Source organism: Drosophila ficusphila, unplaced genomic scaffold (assembly GCF_018152265.1).
Source record: "Drosophila ficusphila isolate 14025-0441.05 unplaced genomic scaffold, ASM1815226v1 contig_288, whole genome shotgun sequence".
Taxonomy (NCBI): Eukaryota; Metazoa; Arthropoda; class Insecta; order Diptera; family Drosophilidae; genus Drosophila; species Drosophila ficusphila.
In genome coordinates this window covers 636,975-655,568 of record NW_025064191.1, presented here as the reverse complement: position 1 = coordinate 655,568, position 18,594 = coordinate 636,975, and the positions used below count along the sequence as shown (strand labels likewise).

The window sequence follows — 18,594 nt, the reverse complement described above, 5'->3', positions numbered from 1 at the left end:
ATGTCTCCATTAAAGTAGCAAGCGCTGCGCTGCGTGGGTTTTCCCCCATCAACGAGTTTCCCAAAAACGGACAGTGCAAAACCCTGCAGCTTAAGGTTAAAGGCTCAGCCAATTCCCCGATTCCCCCGCCTTTGCCCCTCCAATTTGCATCCTTGTGTGTTTCCCACAGCCCAGCCGCTGAGCCGCCAAAAGGAAATTAATTTATATGAAAAACAATTTTCTTCGCTGGCCAACTTTTTGTTTTTGGGGCCATGGGAAGCAGGAAAACTTTATTGCGTCGAGTTTTTCTGCTCGCTCTTTTTCTCCGTTTTTCCAACTCAATTTTTCCCCAATGCACATTGTTTGCGAAAATACTTTTTGCCGCCGGCCCGTGTTTTGTTTTTATAATGAAATTGTTTCACTGCTTCTTAAACTCTAATTTGAGCTTTCTTCGGATGTTGATATTGTTTTCGCTGTTTTCGCTGTTATTGTTCACTGGTTGGCGCCTAATTGAGACACAACTGTTGTTTTAATGCATTTAACATTTTCCGCGGGAATTATGTCAGTTGGCTAAGCAGTAGAAGGGGCGGGAAAACCAAGGGAGTGGTCTGAATTGGTCCGCAGTTTCTTCCTCATGTTGTTTGGATGATGTTACCAACAGCACGCATTACACGCTCGGAAAAATGGGGAGTTGGAAAAGTGGGCGGGGTGCGGTTGGCAAGGGTGGGGTTGTGCAGCAAGTATGGGAACGAGGGAGCGTTGCACAAAATGCATAATTTTTTGCATATTGTTTGTTAATATGAGAATTGATAAATGAGGTCGGGAACTCCCCCAAAAATTACCTCTTATAATTATTTAACGATATTATTACTTTTTTTTAAGGGAAATGGCTTAGTAACGTTTGCTATTTAGAGAGATACAATTATTATTTACAATTTTTTTAGAAGTGCTAATTGTACATTTGACAATGTTGAGAGGCAATAAGTCATAACCTTTTAAAAGCACTCGAAGCCAGTTTCTTTAAACTCCTTCGATAAATTCCCCATTAATCATCTGAGCAATTCCTATAAACAAACGCACCCGTTTCTTATCCGACGACATGCATAATGTTTTCAGAACTGTACTTCCAACTTTAAAACGATATAATATGTATGTATATATGGATATGCGGGTTCTGGTAATCTTGTTTGTTTCTCCGTTTTTTCCCTCTTTCGCTTCAATTACGCGGAATTGTGAGCTGTCAACATATCGCAAGCGATTCTTTTTATTTGTCCAATTTGAAATTGACTTTATTTTCCTCTATTTGGTTTTCGGCGAACACGACAAACCGAAAAGTTCTGACATCATGCGCGGTTCGCAAATAGGTTCCCAGGGTTCCAATTAAATTCAGGGAGTGCCCTCGATCCCGCTGCTCAATCCGAAAACAAACTCCGCTCGAAAAATCATATTAAATTGTATTAGCAAATTTATTGCATTTAACCCAAAGACATGACAACGTGCCGCGAGGAAAAGGGGGGGAAAACCACGCACAGGAAAACAAGCTGGAAAACACACCTAAAAAGGGGGAGAAGGTGGCTTGGGGGGTTTTCCGAGGAAAACGCAGGAGAGCTGGCAGAAATGTCAAATTGGCAGACAAAACAGTTACAAAATTTGAATGGCATGGAGCGAGGGGGCGGCGAATGATTGAATGAGCGACTGACTGAATGAATGCATGATTGAGTGAGTGTCTGCCTATACTTCTCCTCTCTCTCTCTCTCTCTTAGTAAACCCCCTCCGCCGCCCCTGGACCAATGCAAATGCTTTCAAGTCGTTTGCCAATGCAATTGGCAAACAAGGAAGCAAAACGAGCTGCTGTCAATTCAAAATGATCCGCACAGACAGCTAAAATAAAAAAAATTACCGAGGGGGTGCGAAGAGGAGGCTGATCGCCGGCAAGAAGCAGAGGAGAATCCTGCACCGCCAATCCGACGCCACAAAAACGTAGAAGATTTTCAACACCGAGGTTCTAGATACCCTGAAAGACTATTTAGTAATTACCAATCAATTTACTTATTAAAGTTAATACCTAAAACGATTTTTATTTCAAGATATACTTGCTAGTTTCTGTAAGCTTAATAAGCCAACACTTGGATAGGGAATGTAAGTCAACTACAAACCAGACAAGAAATTAATGAAAATGCAAATGGTAAGCGACAGTTGTGGAAAAGCGGGAAACAGTTCGATTCGCAAATAGCTTTGAATTTGTTCAGGTGGCCCACCTCAGACTGAACGGCCTGCTGGTCTGCTGCTGTGGCTCCAACTCCAACTGCTCCAACTGCCGGCTCAGTGGGTCAACGAACTATCCACGAACCACACCCCATCTCAATCCAGCCCAGCTGGAGTGACCCACCGACTTTGATAAACGATTCGAGGCGATTTCATAACTGACCCTGACACGCCCTCGGACGAAGCAACCTCCTTAATGATCTCTAATTAATTTGATTGAGGGGATTGCTTGGCAGAGGGATTTTCGGTTTGATAAATTGTTAGATTAAATGGGGATCAGTTAGGGAATTTTCGAAGAATGTTGCAGTAATCACACATCATTAGAGGCAAAATCGTAAACAGCCTAGAGATTACACCTTTTTTTTCCAATCTCTGTAAACATGTTTCTCCATTCATTCTCTAATCTCAACTACTAAACAGGCTAAGAATCCCCAGAACTAACTGTCAATTAAATCGTATACTGTATAAGGAGTTTTCGCTTGGAATTCAGTTACAAATTATCGCACGCACGGGAAAGTCGAACCTATTTTATTTGTTGTATAGAATCCAGCTAAAGAGACTCAAACCATGGCAGACGACGACAATGCCCAGTTCGACACCGTGGACTCGGGGGCCTCGAAGACCTTTCCGATGCAGTGCTCGGCACTGCGGAAGAATGGGTTCGTGATGCTGAAGGGGCGTCCCTGCAAGATCGTGGAGATGTCCACCTCGAAGACGGGAAAGCACGGCCACGCGAAGGTGCACCTGGTGGGCGTGGACATCTTCACCCAGAAGAAGTACGAGGACATCTGCCCCTCGACCCACAACATGGATGTGCCGCACGTGAAGCGCGAGGACTACCAGCTGACCGACATAAGTGACGACGGGTTCGTCACCCTGATGGGCGACAACGGGGACATCCGCGAGGACCTCAAGGTGCCGGACGGGGAGCTGGGGGGAGCTCTTCGCTCCGACTTCGACGACGGCAAGGACCTCCTCTGCACCGTGCTGGCGGCCTGTGGAGAGGAGTGCGTCATCGCCATGAAGAACAACTCGGGCTTGGACAAGGGAGGAGGATGATGAAGAGGCGGGTCAAAAAGAGAAGCGGGGGAGTTCGGTTGGAACTGGTGGATATTAGATATTTAACGAACAAATAAAACTCTGGATGCGAATTAAGTCTTTTGTGTTCTGTACAATATTGGATCAATTAGTGGGTTTAATTGATATACAAGCAAACAGTTTAAATGAACACCCTTTTATAGCCGCACAATCCATCTTTATACATATAAATTGTCATTTTAATAGGGCTGAAATTGACTTGTTTAGACGAGTTCTCAATTTGAGATGCTTTGAGGAAGATGAGTTCAAAATTTATAAAATTGAAATAACACGGTCAGCAGTTGGCCATGCTGCTTCTCTCATCGGACCTCCTTTATCCTGTTCCGTGGTGAAAAATGCCCAACTTCTGGAAAATTCTTTGGCGAGTTGTGGACTCATTCACAGATCCACCTAAAAGACCGGATAGCCACATCATCATGGGTGCTCCAATAAGCCACTTAAGTATAAAGAAATACTTCAGTTTAGGAAGTTCAGGAAACGAGAAAAACAGCCACATCGTCATGGGTGCTCCAATAAGCAAGTCAAGAGTAAAGAAAAACTTCAGTTTGGGAAATGGGAAAAGTTCCTCACATCATGCTCGATATTTGGTTCCATATTTAAGTCGCCATGTGCATTTTTCGCCAAGCACCTTGGAGCACCAAAGTTACCGAAAGGCGATTATGAATGCGGAAACCATTTCCTTCCAGAATTTTATGCGGGAGATGTACGATGGATACTACGAACTAGTACTTTCCCAGAACCTAAGCACCGAAAGGCTGGGACTCAAGGGCCTGAAGCAACTTCAGAAACTGGCCAAGGACATGTGGAAAACGATGGACTGGGAGTGGAAGCAAAAGTACAAGGATCTTGCCAAGAAGGCAAGACATCGTCAATCCTTGCGCCTGCCACCCGATCCCTTTCGAATTCCACTGCACATCAGGAGATCGTCCAAAAAGCTGATGAAAACCATATCAACTATATAACTGCATTCAGTGAGACATCGAAATCTTTTGCCATAAACCAAATAACGTGCTTTTTATACAGTTTAGATTATGCACATGCTATTATCTTAAATTTCGTTTACTTTCGGAATGGGTGGGTGGATGTGTTTTTAACTTTGCAGCGATTTTAGCTTGATTTAATTTGATATGCATCCTCATCTCCCAAAGCAATTCGGTTGAGTAATGCTTCCTACACCCCGTAAATGGCTCAAGACTGACCGCATCTGCATACGATTAGCATACGGATTACTGTGTCCATATCCGGCCTACGTGTGCATAATTAGCTCTTTAATCCGCCTGCGCTTCCACCTTACAAGTTAAGGAACCCAAAAGGGAAACATTTCTCTGGCTGGGAGATCGCCTATGGTCGTTTAGGAAACAGTTAAGTCATTGATTTAAAAGAGGAAGTTAAAAGTATGTTTCCTTACGCAATGCTTTTCATCAAGAGCTGGTCTTCTTCAACTTACCTGCAAGTAAAACAAAATATAATTTTCTATTAGTTTGATTTACAAGACACTTAAAAGTCTTTAAACATTTATATGCTTCCTTCTCCAAATATTTACACCACTCAACAGAAATCTCATAATCTACTAATTAACAGCATTATAAAACGCACGCCTCCTATAAATAAACCCGAATTCCCCAGAAGGAATTCGCCTCTGCATTCGACATCTCAACTTCATTCACAAAACCGCCTCACAAAATATCTTGGTTCCCAAGTGTCATTTTCCACGCCTAAAACGAGGCCAAAAGCGAAACCAAATCGAACCCAATGCAACTCGAGGCAGCATCCAGCTCTTTGGGAATTTAATTGCATTTTCGGGGCGAGATCAAGGGGCGGGCTCGTATATTGGTGGCCAGGGGGCGTGGCATTAAGCACATTCGTTCACACTTTTCGGTGAAGGGAAGGCGAAGGCGCCAGGGGGAGTCGATTCGTGTGATACTTTAGTGACATTTTAAATGGAGAATTTGTTGTTCCCACCCACTCAAATCGTTAAATAGGTCAGCGATGTGTTACCGAAAAATAACACAAAGTTCTCCACATAAATTACTTCCTTCCCAGGCTTTTTTCTCCGTTTTTTCCTGTGTTTCGGTAACCCAAATTCCCCAATCGAGGACCCCGCCCTGCTGTCCTACTTATGCAATCGTTGCTTTCCCAAAACAACCAAATCAACCAAAAGAAAAAAAAAACGAAACCAGAAACAAGTGCTGGACCCGAGGCTAAGGGCCTGACCGATGATTTCGATGATCGACCGATCGACGGATCGACGGATCGATTGGCTTTCCCCTGTTTTTCGGTAATATATATTTGCATTCGCCCGGAGACTAATACTATCATTTGTTTTTACGATAATGCTGCTCCGCCCCTGCGCTCTTGCAACATTTCCACTTTTTACGACCGGCCCAGTCAAGCAATTAGTGTTTGCCATTCATGGCTCACACACTCTCTGGAGGAACAGCTGGGAAATCTCACAGGAAACCGTTACGCAATCTCTGAGATAAAGCTCAGAATTTATACCCACCCGTCGGCTAATCATCGGTGCCCGCGCGATGACTTCGAAGTTTACGGCCTTACTAACTATGGAATGGATCATGTGCTAAGTGATCGTCATTATCCCGGCTGAACCATCTGGACTCTGGATTCTGTGACAAGTGCAGGTAATTGAGTATCGCCTCCAGGGAGGAACAAAGCACTCCGCGTTGATGGCTTCGGAAAAGGGGAAAAGTCCAAGAACGAGTTGGAGATGAGGCGATAACTCGCAGCAGGTTTATGCTCTTGCACGTCGGAAAATCGCGAAGGGGACAGACTGCGGTTGTGAAAGTAAACTTGGGTTGGTTCTGAGTTTATTTGATGGTTGGGAAGTCAGAAGGAAAACAGTGTAGTAAAATATTTAGTGGTTTTTGGAAAGTTTTATTACTTGTGCTGCTAATACCAAATAAACCAAATTTAACAGCCAATTTGAAATAAAAACGATATGATAAAATACAACTTATTTTAGCATTTAATTGTACAAAAAACCAATCATCGACGAATAATCCCGTATATTCTTAAAAGAGAGAGGTTGGGATTAAACAATCCCAACCACTTAGCCCCCGTTTTTGTACCGATTTCTACCATTCTGGCCAAGGAACGGGGCAACCAAAGTGACACGCTTAAGTGCAAAAGTCGGCTGATGGATTGATGTGGCTTCACGTGTGTCAGCGGCAAAGGCGGCACCACCGAAACCACAAGATACGAAATAAAAGAGCACCACACACACACTCAGCTGCAGATACAGATACGAGTGCAAAGAGAGCTCCGAGTTGGTGGCAATGTTCTGTGGGTGACTCACCACCCAGTTTGAAACTAGTCATTCTCCGGATTGCCTCTGCTCCTGCTCCTGCCCCTCGAACGTCACCCCCTGAATGAGCTCAAAATTGTTGGAACCGCGTTGAAAACAGCAAGAATTGCAGAGAAAGAAGAAAACAAGGGGAAGAGCATACCGAATGCAAGGAAATTGAGGGGGAGTAAAAGAAGGGGGCTTTCAGTAAAAGGAGAAGGGGGAGGAGCGTCCCTGAAAAATATCGATTTCGCTTGGCTTATGGACTTTGGGCCGTTTCTTCCTCTTTGGCTCACACTTCGCCATTTCCCAGTTTGTTGGTTTTTGTTTTGCTTGTCGCCTGCTAAGAAGGCATTCACCTCATTTCCTCCAGTGGTCAGAAAATGCAGAGGAGAAGGGGAGGCGGTGGGGCATGGGGCATGGGGCATGCAGAGTGGCCAGAGGATCGTTGCATAATGCCCGATTCGAGTGTGCGTGCGAAGAAGGCTTATCTCCTCTTCTCCTTTCGGAATTCAGTAGGAGCTACCAGTGAACAGATGGATTCTTCTGAAAATTCAACTGCCATTACAGTTGTATACCCTTTAACATGGCTTCAAAATGTGAAAGGTATATAATAACAACAAATTGGCATTTTACCAATGCCTAAACATATTGCCAATATCAAGGGTATGTTGAACCGCGGTTTTAATGCTTTCCATCCTTGCACAACTTTCTTTTCTCGCATGGACCAATAAAAATATTGCTTCCCTGCTAATTTATTATCGCATCTGATTGTGGCAATCGAACACTGGGCTGCGATCCGCAGATCGCATTACATTCGAGTTTAATTTCTCATTTATTTTCTGTTGCCTCATATTTGAGCAGCAATTTGCAAGCAAGCAAAAACTGCTGGTAGCCAAAAGCAGGAATAAATTGTTTGCCTTTCAGCTTCATAAGTTCTCTCCAAGTTTTTTTTTTTTTTTTTTTTTTTTTTTTTTTTTTGGTTCCCTCGCTTATCTGCCGAGTGTTTCTTAATGAGTTTTGAGGTTGTTCTCTTTTTTTCATCGCAATCGGCAAACTGTAAATTAATGTCACCGAAATGGCAGCCAAACCAATTTGGGAGAGGGGAGGAAAACCGCATAAAGAGGAAAACAAGCGACAAGACCGGGCCAAAACCGCTTGTTGAACCACTGACAGATTTCCCTACCCTTCCGATCGCCCCGCGCGTCAATTCGTCAATTGTCAACATTTGTCAGTCTTAATAAGTTTTGCGAATGCTTAGCAAAATCTCAATTTATGCTCATGTTTCTGTGGGGTCTGGGAATGGGAATGGGAATGGGAAATGGAGGTTAAGTGGAGGTTTACTGCTTCGCTTTTCGTTTGGGTTTGGGTTGGGCCTGTGGACCCATGGGGAGATTTATGCTCGCCTTAGGTAACTCGGGAAAATTATGGAAGCCGGTCTGGAGTTTCGACATTTTTTCACAAAGTTAAAGGTTGAAAATCTTGCAGTTTCTGGATATTAGTTATAAAATATGTTTATTAGCCATGAAGTGTAATCGTTAATATGATGTGAGATTGTAAAGGTTAAAATCTTATCTAAAGTTGTTTATACTCAACTGAAACTAAGCCCACCTAGTGATTTTTTTTGCCATGGCAGAATCGGTTAATTCTGCGGGTCGATGCGAGTCAATGAACCACTTAGTTCTGAATTCCGTAATGAGTTTAAAGGCCCCTTAATCTCCCCCACTCAACCAATCTTCTAGTTTGTTTTTCCTCTTTCGCAGCCTAACAGCAATTTTCAATTTACTTTTCAGCTAAATCGAACCAGACAGGCACTGAAAGCTGGCCATTATCTTGGCTTAGCACTATCCAGCAACGAGCTCCTTCGAAACAAGATGGACTGCCTCATTTGCTGGATTTATGGACTGCGAATGGACGGAAAACTCATTGTCCTGCCTTGGGGGCTCCTTGACCGCCATAAAATATGAATGTGGAACCGAGGGACAGGTGACCAAGGTAACTTGCTTGGTATACGTCCACTGGACGGATACCCCTTCCTAGAGCAACATTCGCACGTCTGTGCAATTTGCGGCATGCAGCAAACTTTCACATGGCGAGCCAGGCAAATTAACAGGCCCCCAAAAATAAAAGTATAAATAAATCCATCCACTGGAAAATGTGCCCCACTAAAAAACACCCACCAACTGCGCGGCTCCGAGGAAAATTAAGTCTCCTGCGAAAATTCAAATGAAAGTGAAGTGAAGAATTGATGGACACCGTGTTACCTTTCCCAGTATCGCAACTGCAAGTGTGTCGGTGTGTGGGTGTGTGGGCGGGGCACCATTCCAATCCACACACACTCATGACAAATGCCTCGCAAGGCTCCAAGTCCCCCGAAAAGAGCTCGCCAATTTAATTTATGAGCCGAGCGATCTCTATGCGATGACTATCGCCCGACGAAGCGTAACGCCCTCCTGGCATCCGGCGGCGGGTCCGAAGCGGTTAGCGGTAAACAGGGCCGCCTAATGCGATTAGTTGGAGATGGGGTTTCAGTATAGAGACGGGAATTGATATCTTAGCCTTATGGTTTTGAAAATCTCTTCTTACTGATAAATTATTAGGTATTTTGAAACGCATCAAGGGAGAATTCCGAGATCACTGAACTATAAATAAGTAATACAATATATTGTAGCTCCTAAAAAAAGGCTCCCATAGAGCATTATTAAAAGTATTCGTGTCACGCGCTCATCTCTGAAACCTAAAACTGTAGCACATTTATCGAATGCTCAACAAGCGCGATTTCCGATAAGCGCACACTCCACACATGAAAGGGAGGAACTGGACAAAAACCAGGTGGGAGGATCGGAGGAGCCGGTTGGCACCCGTTCGCGTTCGCGTTCGCGGAGCAGGCTAAAGGATCGCTGGTTCATTTCGTTATCCGCCATCCGATTTGCTTAATTGCATAAATTTTTATTTGCCATGGTCGATCAGGCACTGCGATATGCAAATCGGGATCTGTGATCGTCCAAAGCTAAACCAGAGAGCAAAGAGAGGGGAGATGGGCGGGGTGGGGAGCGGAAAAGCCGCGCATTAAATCACAAAAACTGAAAATGGTAGCAAGGAAAACCGTCGGCCAGCGACTTTCGCTTGAGCCAAAATCAAGCCGAAAAATAAACGAAAATTCTTCAGTTGACAGCCAGCAAAAAAAATGCAAAATCAAAGAGATCTTCGGGTGTGCTCGAGAGCTTGAGCTTGTGTGTGGGAATTTCGGAAATTTTCCAACCACATTTTTTTCCTCTTGCAAAGGTCAGTGTGGGACTTTTACTTTTCTCATTTGGCTGCGGCCTTTTTTTGGGTTTTCTCTGTTTATTTCTTGCCCATGGCGTTGGTTTTGGCTCACAGGTTTTTCGTTATTAATTGTTACCTGGGTAATTAAGAGTACCGGCAGAAAGTGCATTTGGATGTAAACACGCTGTCTGTCAATCAGTTTAAAAGCTATTTTATTGATACCCATTCATTTGGCGGCGCTGCCTTGCTATAAATTCGAAGCGAAGGCGGGCCTTTGCGAAAGTTTAAAGCCGATAAGTGTATCGGAAGTAATCGAGTGCAATTTGTGCCTTAACCATATAGATATCGCCCATTTAAAACTTAGCTTAAATAGCACTATTGAAAAGAATGGATTCCCCAATCCCTTTAAAATTATTTGAAACCATAAATCACCCGCTATCGATGAACTCTGCCCTTAGATCGACGATAACGACTCCCCCATGAGCGTGTAATTCCATTCTATCCACACACAATTTGGTTTAATTTCAGGCCCCATCAGATGCATTCCAGCTGAGAACTTTGACTGCAATTCTTCTAGACCTTCTGCTCCTCTCGTGATCACTCTGCGCCACAATAAATGAAAATTCCGAGCTGTCAAAAAGGGAAATCGCGGTAAATCAAATCCTTGACTTGGAGAATGGCGCAAGGCAACGGAAGAGCGACCCTCCACAATTCGCTTTAAGTTTCAACTGCATGTCGCACATGTTTGTAGCACTATTTATAACACCCGATCCCCTTCTCCTGAAATTCTCCCCTCCATCAACTCTCCGCTTATCGCTCTGTGGTTCATTAAAATCCAAGAAGCAGAGCGAAGAGAACGAGACACAGGCTGCACAATTAAGTATGGTAGAGAAGATCCCGTCTTCAAGTTCCTCTGCCACTGCCAGAGTTGATAATAAAAATTCCTCTCGCTCTTCATCGTTTCGAGGCGCTTCTTGCACGTCTATTCATAGAGTTGTTTTCTAGTCATGATGGAATGGCTTTGGGTCGTATTTTTAGATACGCACAGCAGTTGCAGAGCGCCTTTGAAATGTATCTGGCGGATGCAACTTAGCGGCCGTGCCTAATTCAAGAATCACAAAGATTCCGACGGGATGTAAATGCAAAGAAAATACCGAAAATAACCAAAGTCCAAAGTTGTCACTCTGGACTTGGCACAAATTCAGAATGCAGCTTCGCGTATCCCGAAAATACTTTCAGCGCTGCGGCGATCATTCCAAGCGAGTTAATCACCTCAATTATAAGGTGTCTACGCTATTGGCTAACAAATTTTTAATTGCACACGAATTTTGGAAGCAATCGAATGTTTGCATCTTTGGTGTCCTAAATACTTTTGTTGGCACTAATTTTTGGTAAGGAATTTTTTTTTAAGATTGCCTATCTTCAAAAACAACCCTCGACTTTGTACAATGTCATCTAAGACTTGGTCCCTGCAGAAATACTTTTTAAATTTAATAACTTTTTACCCCATAAATGTCGTTTACAAACAACCTTTAGCTAAGTGTAGAAATCATTTCTAAATATAGACCCAATTGAATTCGCTCTTTTTTGTCTTGAGTTCCAATTTATAATCACTTTAGAGCTTAATGGGTTGAAAATGGAGAAGAGGCGGCGGCCGAGAGAATCCTAAACCGCTTAGTGAATAAGCCAAACAAGATCTGTAGACACCTCCCCAAGACACACCCCTTCTCTATCGACAAACGCTGAAAAATGCGAAACTATTTAAACAACAAGCGAACCGGTTCCCAATTTGCTGTGTAAATTTTTTGTTTTGTCTACTGAATTCAAGGTTAATTTTAGATGCAAAATAAATAACGCTGAGACTTACAAATTAGTTCCCGTTTAATACAAAGAAATTAATTTTGTGCTGGAAAATAGAAATTAAATAGCGGCCGGCTAATGATTGACTTTAGCAGCTGACACAGTGGCCAAATGAGATTTTCGTTTACAGATAGTTTGACATAATTTGTAGGCGTGTTTTTCCTACCCCGCCCCCCGATCCCAGCCGTGAAACATGCAACAAACAGTTGCATGTTCGTGTGCGTCAAAAGAAGCTAAGGAGAAAAACACAAGCTTGATGCGGAAATGCAGATAAAAAATCAAAGAGACGGAGAAAATTGAGAGAAAAACCTTTGGAAAATTAATGAGCTGCAAGCAATGCGGACATCGTTAAGGGGGAAAAGATTTTTTCGGGAAATCTCAAAAAGGAGAAGGCAGAAGACGAAGGAGAGAGGTCAATATTTGGACACCTAAAATACAAAAAAAAAAGTAAAAGTTACACGCTGGAAAAAAGGAAAGGGGAAATCTTCACCTCAAATCAATCGACAAATTGAAAACCCGTCAATGATTTAGCCACACGTCAATGTACACTATTAATTTATCAAATTCAATCCCAACAAAAGCAAAAGCAAAGACAAATTTTGTTCGACAGAACGCAGTGATTTATAATGTTATCGTGTACATAATATTATTATTACCTATTCCAACAAAAAAACTTAAAAACTAATTTAACTTTGCCTAGAGAAACGATTTCCCAATAGGAAAAACAAAACCAAGGCAAAAGCTATAACAACAACTAAGGCACAACAAAATTACCAGGTAAACGTTTCGCTTTTCATTTTACACCTTCCACAGAAACACAACAGCAGACAACCATCAATTGCCTCTCCCCTTCAGCCATTCAGCCCTTCCCCATTAACCCTTCATTTTCCGCTGGTTGTAAACAAATCAAAAGGAGGTCAATCCATATTGGCAGAATAAAGTGGAACAAACAACAATATACTCGTACAAGAAGAACAACTACATTTGTTTGAAGATGAAATGTTTACAGAACTTCGACAGACGATTGCAAAATCCCAAATGCAAAGTGGGATCACTTAGCGAGAATTTGAAGAAGGCGAGAGTATTTAATGATTTCCGCAATAAACTGTGCAAGTTCTGATGCATATATTTAGTGCGGGAAATCTTGCGGAATGATTTCGCCCTTATATAAATCTTTTAATTAAGAGTTGGCTGGGGTTTGAGGAAAGGAATCCCAGATGAGATCACGCCGTTGAGCTTGGTCAGCGAAGCAAGTGAATCAGTGATCAGGAATGCTGTAATTAAAGTGAGAAGGAAGAAGCAAGAGCGCTTTTATCGGGTGGAAAATAAAAGTAAGGGAGTGGATAACGTATAACAGTATAGCATACAGTAAACACCCTGTCCGAAGAGGGGATGAAAGGGAGGAAGGTTGTGCATTGATCCAATAAAGGGTGGGCGAGGGTGAGCATCAAGAATGAGACCAACAAGGCAACATGAATATACTGCAACTGGGTGAACACAAAAAACATTCTTTACGAAACGTTACAGTGGATGTTTTCCCCTAAATATATTTTTCTAGGAAGTTTAAAAGTTTGTTTAAATATATTTTTTATTTTTTGACGAAGAATAAAAATAAACTACATACACATGGTTTTTAACCATTTTTTGTATGTATTTTGCTTTTATATTTCTTACTTTTTGGAATTCCAAAGTAAAATAATTCAAAGAAAATAAACATAATTGCTGCGGACCTTTGAAGTTTCATTCTCAAATTAGTTCCAAAATGAGGAAACAAAAGTCAAGAAGTCTGGAGATGATCCAGCAAAAACTACTAATGTCATGCTCTATTTTCCCAAATGAATAACCAATAGTGTGTGTTTTTCTGACCTTAATTTGGCTTACAAAAAATTACAGGAAAACAGTTAGAGCTTAAGAATTTCGAGTGCACTCAATTGTGTTAATCGAATGTGAATATAACAGATTAAATACTGACAATCATTCCTTAAGATTTCTATAATTTCCCACTTCCTTCTAGATGATTTTTGTTTCCCTCTTTATTTTCCCCAAAATTTAATGAACCCCAAATAGTGAGGAAGAGAGATCGGGGTCCAAAATCTCGTTAAAAGATTCGTTTGTACCTTTGGTTAGGCAATTTGGCTCTAAACTGACCTAAACCATCCCACTATTAATGAGCCATTAACACGCTTATCTCACACGAAGAAAAAACATGGTTCGGAGCTCAAAAAGACCTGGCCAAAATTGGCCACGCACATGAGATGGGATTTTTTGGCCCAAAGAGACTCGGCACGTGAGCGTTAAAAGCCAAAACACTTTGGGGTCAAGCCGCGGAAAATGAAAATGAAAGAGCCAAGCGACGCGGCCGCGGAAAATAATATGAATTTCCTCAATTAGATTTCCCAGTCGCTGACCCCAAACTAGGAAAAATCGAAGGGAAACCGGGGGAAAAGACGAATGCAAATCGCATTAAGACGAGCACTTAATCTGCTCCAAGGCATCGCCTTAACCCCGCCCGAAGGAAAATGGCGAAAAACTTTTGGCGGAGAGGGTGGGAAATCTAGGAAGAGGGTACTAAAATGTTGCCTCAAGCGATTTTCCATTTTCTGCTGGGTCACCGGGTCAGCGAGTGGGCGAGCGGGAAATTAGGAAAACGCTAGAGATGAATGCAATATGGAAATCAATAAATAAAAACTATATTTTCATTCAAGTGGTTAGCCAGGAAATGGCTGTGGGAAAAAACTCTTGTCGCAACCGAAAAGTCGCTCTACACTTCAAAGGGAAATAAAGTAAATAAAAAAGAGGGGAGCCTCGGAACTCTAAAAAAAAAATTGTTTATCCAGACTGAGGTTGATATTGAAGTGCGAAGGAAAAACTACTTTAAAATAAAGGACTCCTTTAAGAATGCACTGTTACAAATATGTAGCAACTTTCCTTAATTTTGCATTACCATACAATAACTTAATAAGAAACAAAAATATTTCAGAAGTATAAGTCGAAGAAAAACAAGTTTATCCTTTCTCTGGTTAGGTCACAATGTTTGTCACATGCTTTCTTTTTTTCACATCAATCGCATTTTTCCACTTTTGAGCCAATTTTTCAGCTGTCTGCACTTTACCAATAAAAAACCGACCGATTGTTAGATAAATAAAAACCAACCCACGCAATAAATAAAAACAACAACAATTTAAATGCACAGTAACACATACACCACAGCGAAGAGAGTGAAAAGGTGAGAGAGAAGAGCGGAAGAGAGCTAACATTATCGCAGTTATTACGAAATCTCAATCGAAACATAACGGTAGATAGCAAAACCACCAATACATTAAAAATGAATTCGGATCAAAAAAGGGAGGGGTAGTGGGGGAGTGGGTGGCTGAAGAAGAAAAACAAACGATCGCTCTGTTTTTCTCTCTCCCTCTCACACTTGCTGACTGCACAAATTGCAGTTAAATGAAAGAAGAAGAACGACAAGAAGAAAGACAAAGCATAAGAGTAACTGGCTAACAAGAAGAAGAGAACCAGAAATCAAGAACAAAATAGAAGAAAACACACACACACTTATATGTATGTAGAGAAAACAGGAAGAGTGGCAAAAAGAGAGACGACGAAACATTCTCCTTTTATTTTTTGCCATTTTAGTTTAACACTATTTCATTTAATCATTAATCAGCTAAAATACAAACCTACTTGAGTTTTTGGCAGCCACGCATGCGTCAAATGAGAACTACTGCTCCTACAGACTCCAATTGGAATTTGTACCCCGGCTGCAAAAACAGTTTTTTTTTGCTTTTGCTTTACTTCCACACGCACACACAGATATGCAGCGGCACATACAAGTGCACGCACTGCAATTGGCTCGGTTTCTATTTTAAATCTAAACTTTATTTTAGTTTAGGGCCACCATATTTGTGTTGTTTTTCCACCGATTTTCCCACTTTCGCTGATTTTATTAACTTTTAAGCCTGTTTTTCTTCGGCTTATAGTTTTCACATGCACTTTTTAGCGACGCCAACACACACATGCACACGCACACACATGGCGAGGATGAGCGAAAGAGAGAGAGCAAAACACCGATTTCCGTTGCTTACTTTTTCGCTTTATTCTTTTTGCCGTTTTTATTTTTTATTCTGGATCTTTTTGGCACTTTTAGCGGCTAAATTGTTGGCAATTTACTTGGGTACAAAGAAAAACATCGAATACGGTTTGAGACGCGGACTATACGTTGAAAACTCGAACAATTTAACACAAAACGAAATTGGCTTGGCCCTGCGGTTTTGGCCTTACCCTTTTTACGGGGTTTTTATCCGTTCATCACTGATACAATGCGCCGCACATTTATTTGTTTATCATGTCGCAAATTTTGTTCGATTTGCTCAGCACGCGCGCCGCGAACCTCCCGCAACAAAAATAAAATTTAGAGTGACCGTCATGCAAATGTTTAAAAACAGCCACGACCAAATTAGAGGGACCAGAGAGAATCAGGACAAATGCCAGGCCGTAGTCGATGGTTGGTTCAAAACCCCGATAATGAGATGAGGCTGATAAGCCTAGACTCACTCATTTGTACACTGGCAGAAACGCACGCCACTATATCTGCGAAAAAAATTGTTTTCATTGCTTTCCGATATTTGTCGGCTGGTGGCTTTTTAGATTCTCCTCAAGAACACCCATGGTAAATATCCCCAAAATTCGATACATAAATCCATGTGAAAACTTTTCATTGCCCGGTTTTTGAATTGAAAAGCCGTTTTCAGTTCTTTTCTGATAATTTTGTGTTTTGTATTTGTTATTTGTTGTTGTTTTTTGTTTCTCTTTCTTTTTTGCTCTTTTCTTTTGTATGTTTTTTTTAATTTTGTTTACTTTGATAGCGTTTGTTTCCATATACACAAATACATTTAAGTATATAATGATACACACATATCGCGCATATTAAATCTTGTTCGTTTCATATATAGACATTTATTTGTAATTGTTTGTTGTGGCTGTAGATTACTACACGTTTATCCTTTTAGGCGTATTTACGAGAGTATGTAATTATCATAATTTATATGCGTTCGCATCTGTGAGTTGGTGTGTGTGTGTGTGTGTGTGTTGTGGCTTTTTGCTAAGTGTTCTACCTTCACAATTCTTATTCATCCGTTTGTATATATTCTCTTTAAAGTGTAAAGACACTAAATTTCACAATGTTCGATTTGTTGCTCTCCATGGGCTTCCAGGAGGCAATCCCCACCCCCGAGAATCCTCGAGGATGGGGTGGGGGGTTCCAAGCCGGAACTGGCCAAAAATCATCTGGGGATCTACTATGTTTGTATGTATGTATCTGTGTAAGTTGGTTAGTCGTGTGGCGTGTCTATGTGTCTGAGAATCTAAATAATTTATGAAAATGCTCGGGCTTACATATTTGACGACCCATGTATGTATATAGTTTCTATATCGATATAGACGTGTTATAAAATCTCTAAACAGCCATAAAAGTCAAAAGTTCTTAATCATATCTATCAATTAACTAGACGCGTTTACTCTGCCACTAAGTTGACGTAACTTGAGTTAATGTATCTTTAATCCGTACTTTATCTTTATCTTAACTGCTGCCTAATTCTCTTGAAATCGGAACTCGATTGTTACAGGTTAATCTGTTGGTGAGGGAGGGAACTCTATACATAAATACAAAGGTTGCGGCTCAATTCGTTATCGTTAGTTCGATCGAATTTGGATTTTGTTTGCTTTGGTTTGGTCTCGAAACTTGTGATTCAAATTACTCACTATGGCTACGATTACTTTGTATCTGTATTTGATAAATTAGCTGGCCTCCTTCTCTCTGGAGCCCCTCAAAAAGGTACGCACATCCGATTAAGACATAGAGATATATACTTATTACTTCGCGCATATATATTTTGATTCGCATAAAACTAAACGCTAGTATCGATAGCTTATCAAGTACAATGCTAAATGTATCGGTGTGCTTGGTTTTTGATATAAGTTTGAATTTCATTATCCGTTCGATTTCGATTTCAGTTTCCTTACGCCTAAATAAGAGAGGACACCAAGTAAAAACATTCAGTACACATTCATGGAGATACGAGTAGAGTTCAAAAAAGTCGATTAAGTACGATTAGAGTTTGGTGTGATTGTGTGTAGGTGAATACTTGGAGTAGTTGGTGTTGGTGAACGTTCAATGAGTTGGTGCTTAATGTCCAGTGTTGGTGAATCGTTAGTGCGTAATGGTGAGTTGACCTTGACATCTAGAAGTGTTGGTGGTGAGTTGACCCCGACGCCGAGGTGGGTCAGGGTCAAATCTCTTCGTTGGCGATCGAAAACATTCAATTTCTTGGGGTTGCGTTCTTGGGACAGGAGCTTCTGGTTCCACTTGCCCGGCAATTCGTTGTCGTCTAACCCATGGATCCCTCGATCAAATCTGAGCTCGGGGATTGGTAATTGGTAATCGTAATCTTAGGAAGGACACTAAAGGTGCGACGCGAGTCAAGATATGAATACGACTTGGTGCCCACGCAAAAACAAACATTACATCCTAATGAGTTAAGTGGTGAGTGGTTAAATGGCTGTGTGGATGTGTGGATGAGTGGTTTGATTATCCGTCTTTGGTTGAATTCGTTCTCTTTGTATCGAATGCAAAGCCTGGCCTCTACTCGCTATGATCGCTAAATATTCTGTATAAGGATATCCGTATTCTCTACTCGAGTTCGTATATAAAAATATTTAAATTCTTTAATCTGAAACGCGCAATCGCCAAAGTACATCTAAGTATTTTTTCGCACATGTCGCATATAAAAAGCAAATTCCGTAAAAGTGCTCTCTCCGCTCCGATC

General features: G+C 41.5%; 3 protein-coding genes across 3 annotated transcripts in view; 2 read left to right on the top strand and 1 right to left on the bottom strand.

Annotated features, from left to right (window-relative positions):
• LOC108099035 overlaps window positions 1-16,195 on the bottom strand; it is a 112,561-nt gene extending 96,366 nt beyond the window's left edge. Inside the window, 1 exon segment of the mRNA XM_017202290.2 lies at window positions 15,455-16,195. The gene's annotated coding sequence lies outside the window, so the exon portion shown is untranslated.
• LOC108099037 (eukaryotic translation initiation factor 5A-like) lies at window positions 2,690-3,399 on the top strand. Its single transcript, XM_017202298.2, has one exon. It carries the CDS (start codon window positions 2,812-2,814, stop codon window positions 3,301-3,303), a length of 492 nt encoding a protein of 163 aa, XP_017057787.1. The 5' UTR covers window positions 2,690-2,811; the 3' UTR covers window positions 3,304-3,399.
• On the top strand, window positions 3,495-4,395 carry LOC108099036. Its single transcript, XM_017202297.1, has one exon. It carries the CDS (start codon window positions 3,678-3,680, stop codon window positions 4,302-4,304), a length of 627 nt encoding a protein of 208 aa, XP_017057786.1. The 5' UTR covers window positions 3,495-3,677; the 3' UTR covers window positions 4,305-4,395.
• Window positions 16,196-18,594: the final 2,399 nt, after the last annotated feature.

Excerpts from the sequence above, each read along its gene's own strand:
- LOC108099037 (XM_017202298.2), top strand. The coding sequence starts at position 2,812 with ATGGCAGACGACGACAATGCCCAGTTCGACACCGTGGACTCGGGGGCC.
- LOC108099036 (XM_017202297.1), top strand. The coding sequence starts at position 3,678 with ATGCCCAACTTCTGGAAAATTCTTTGGCGAGTTGTGGACTCATTCACA.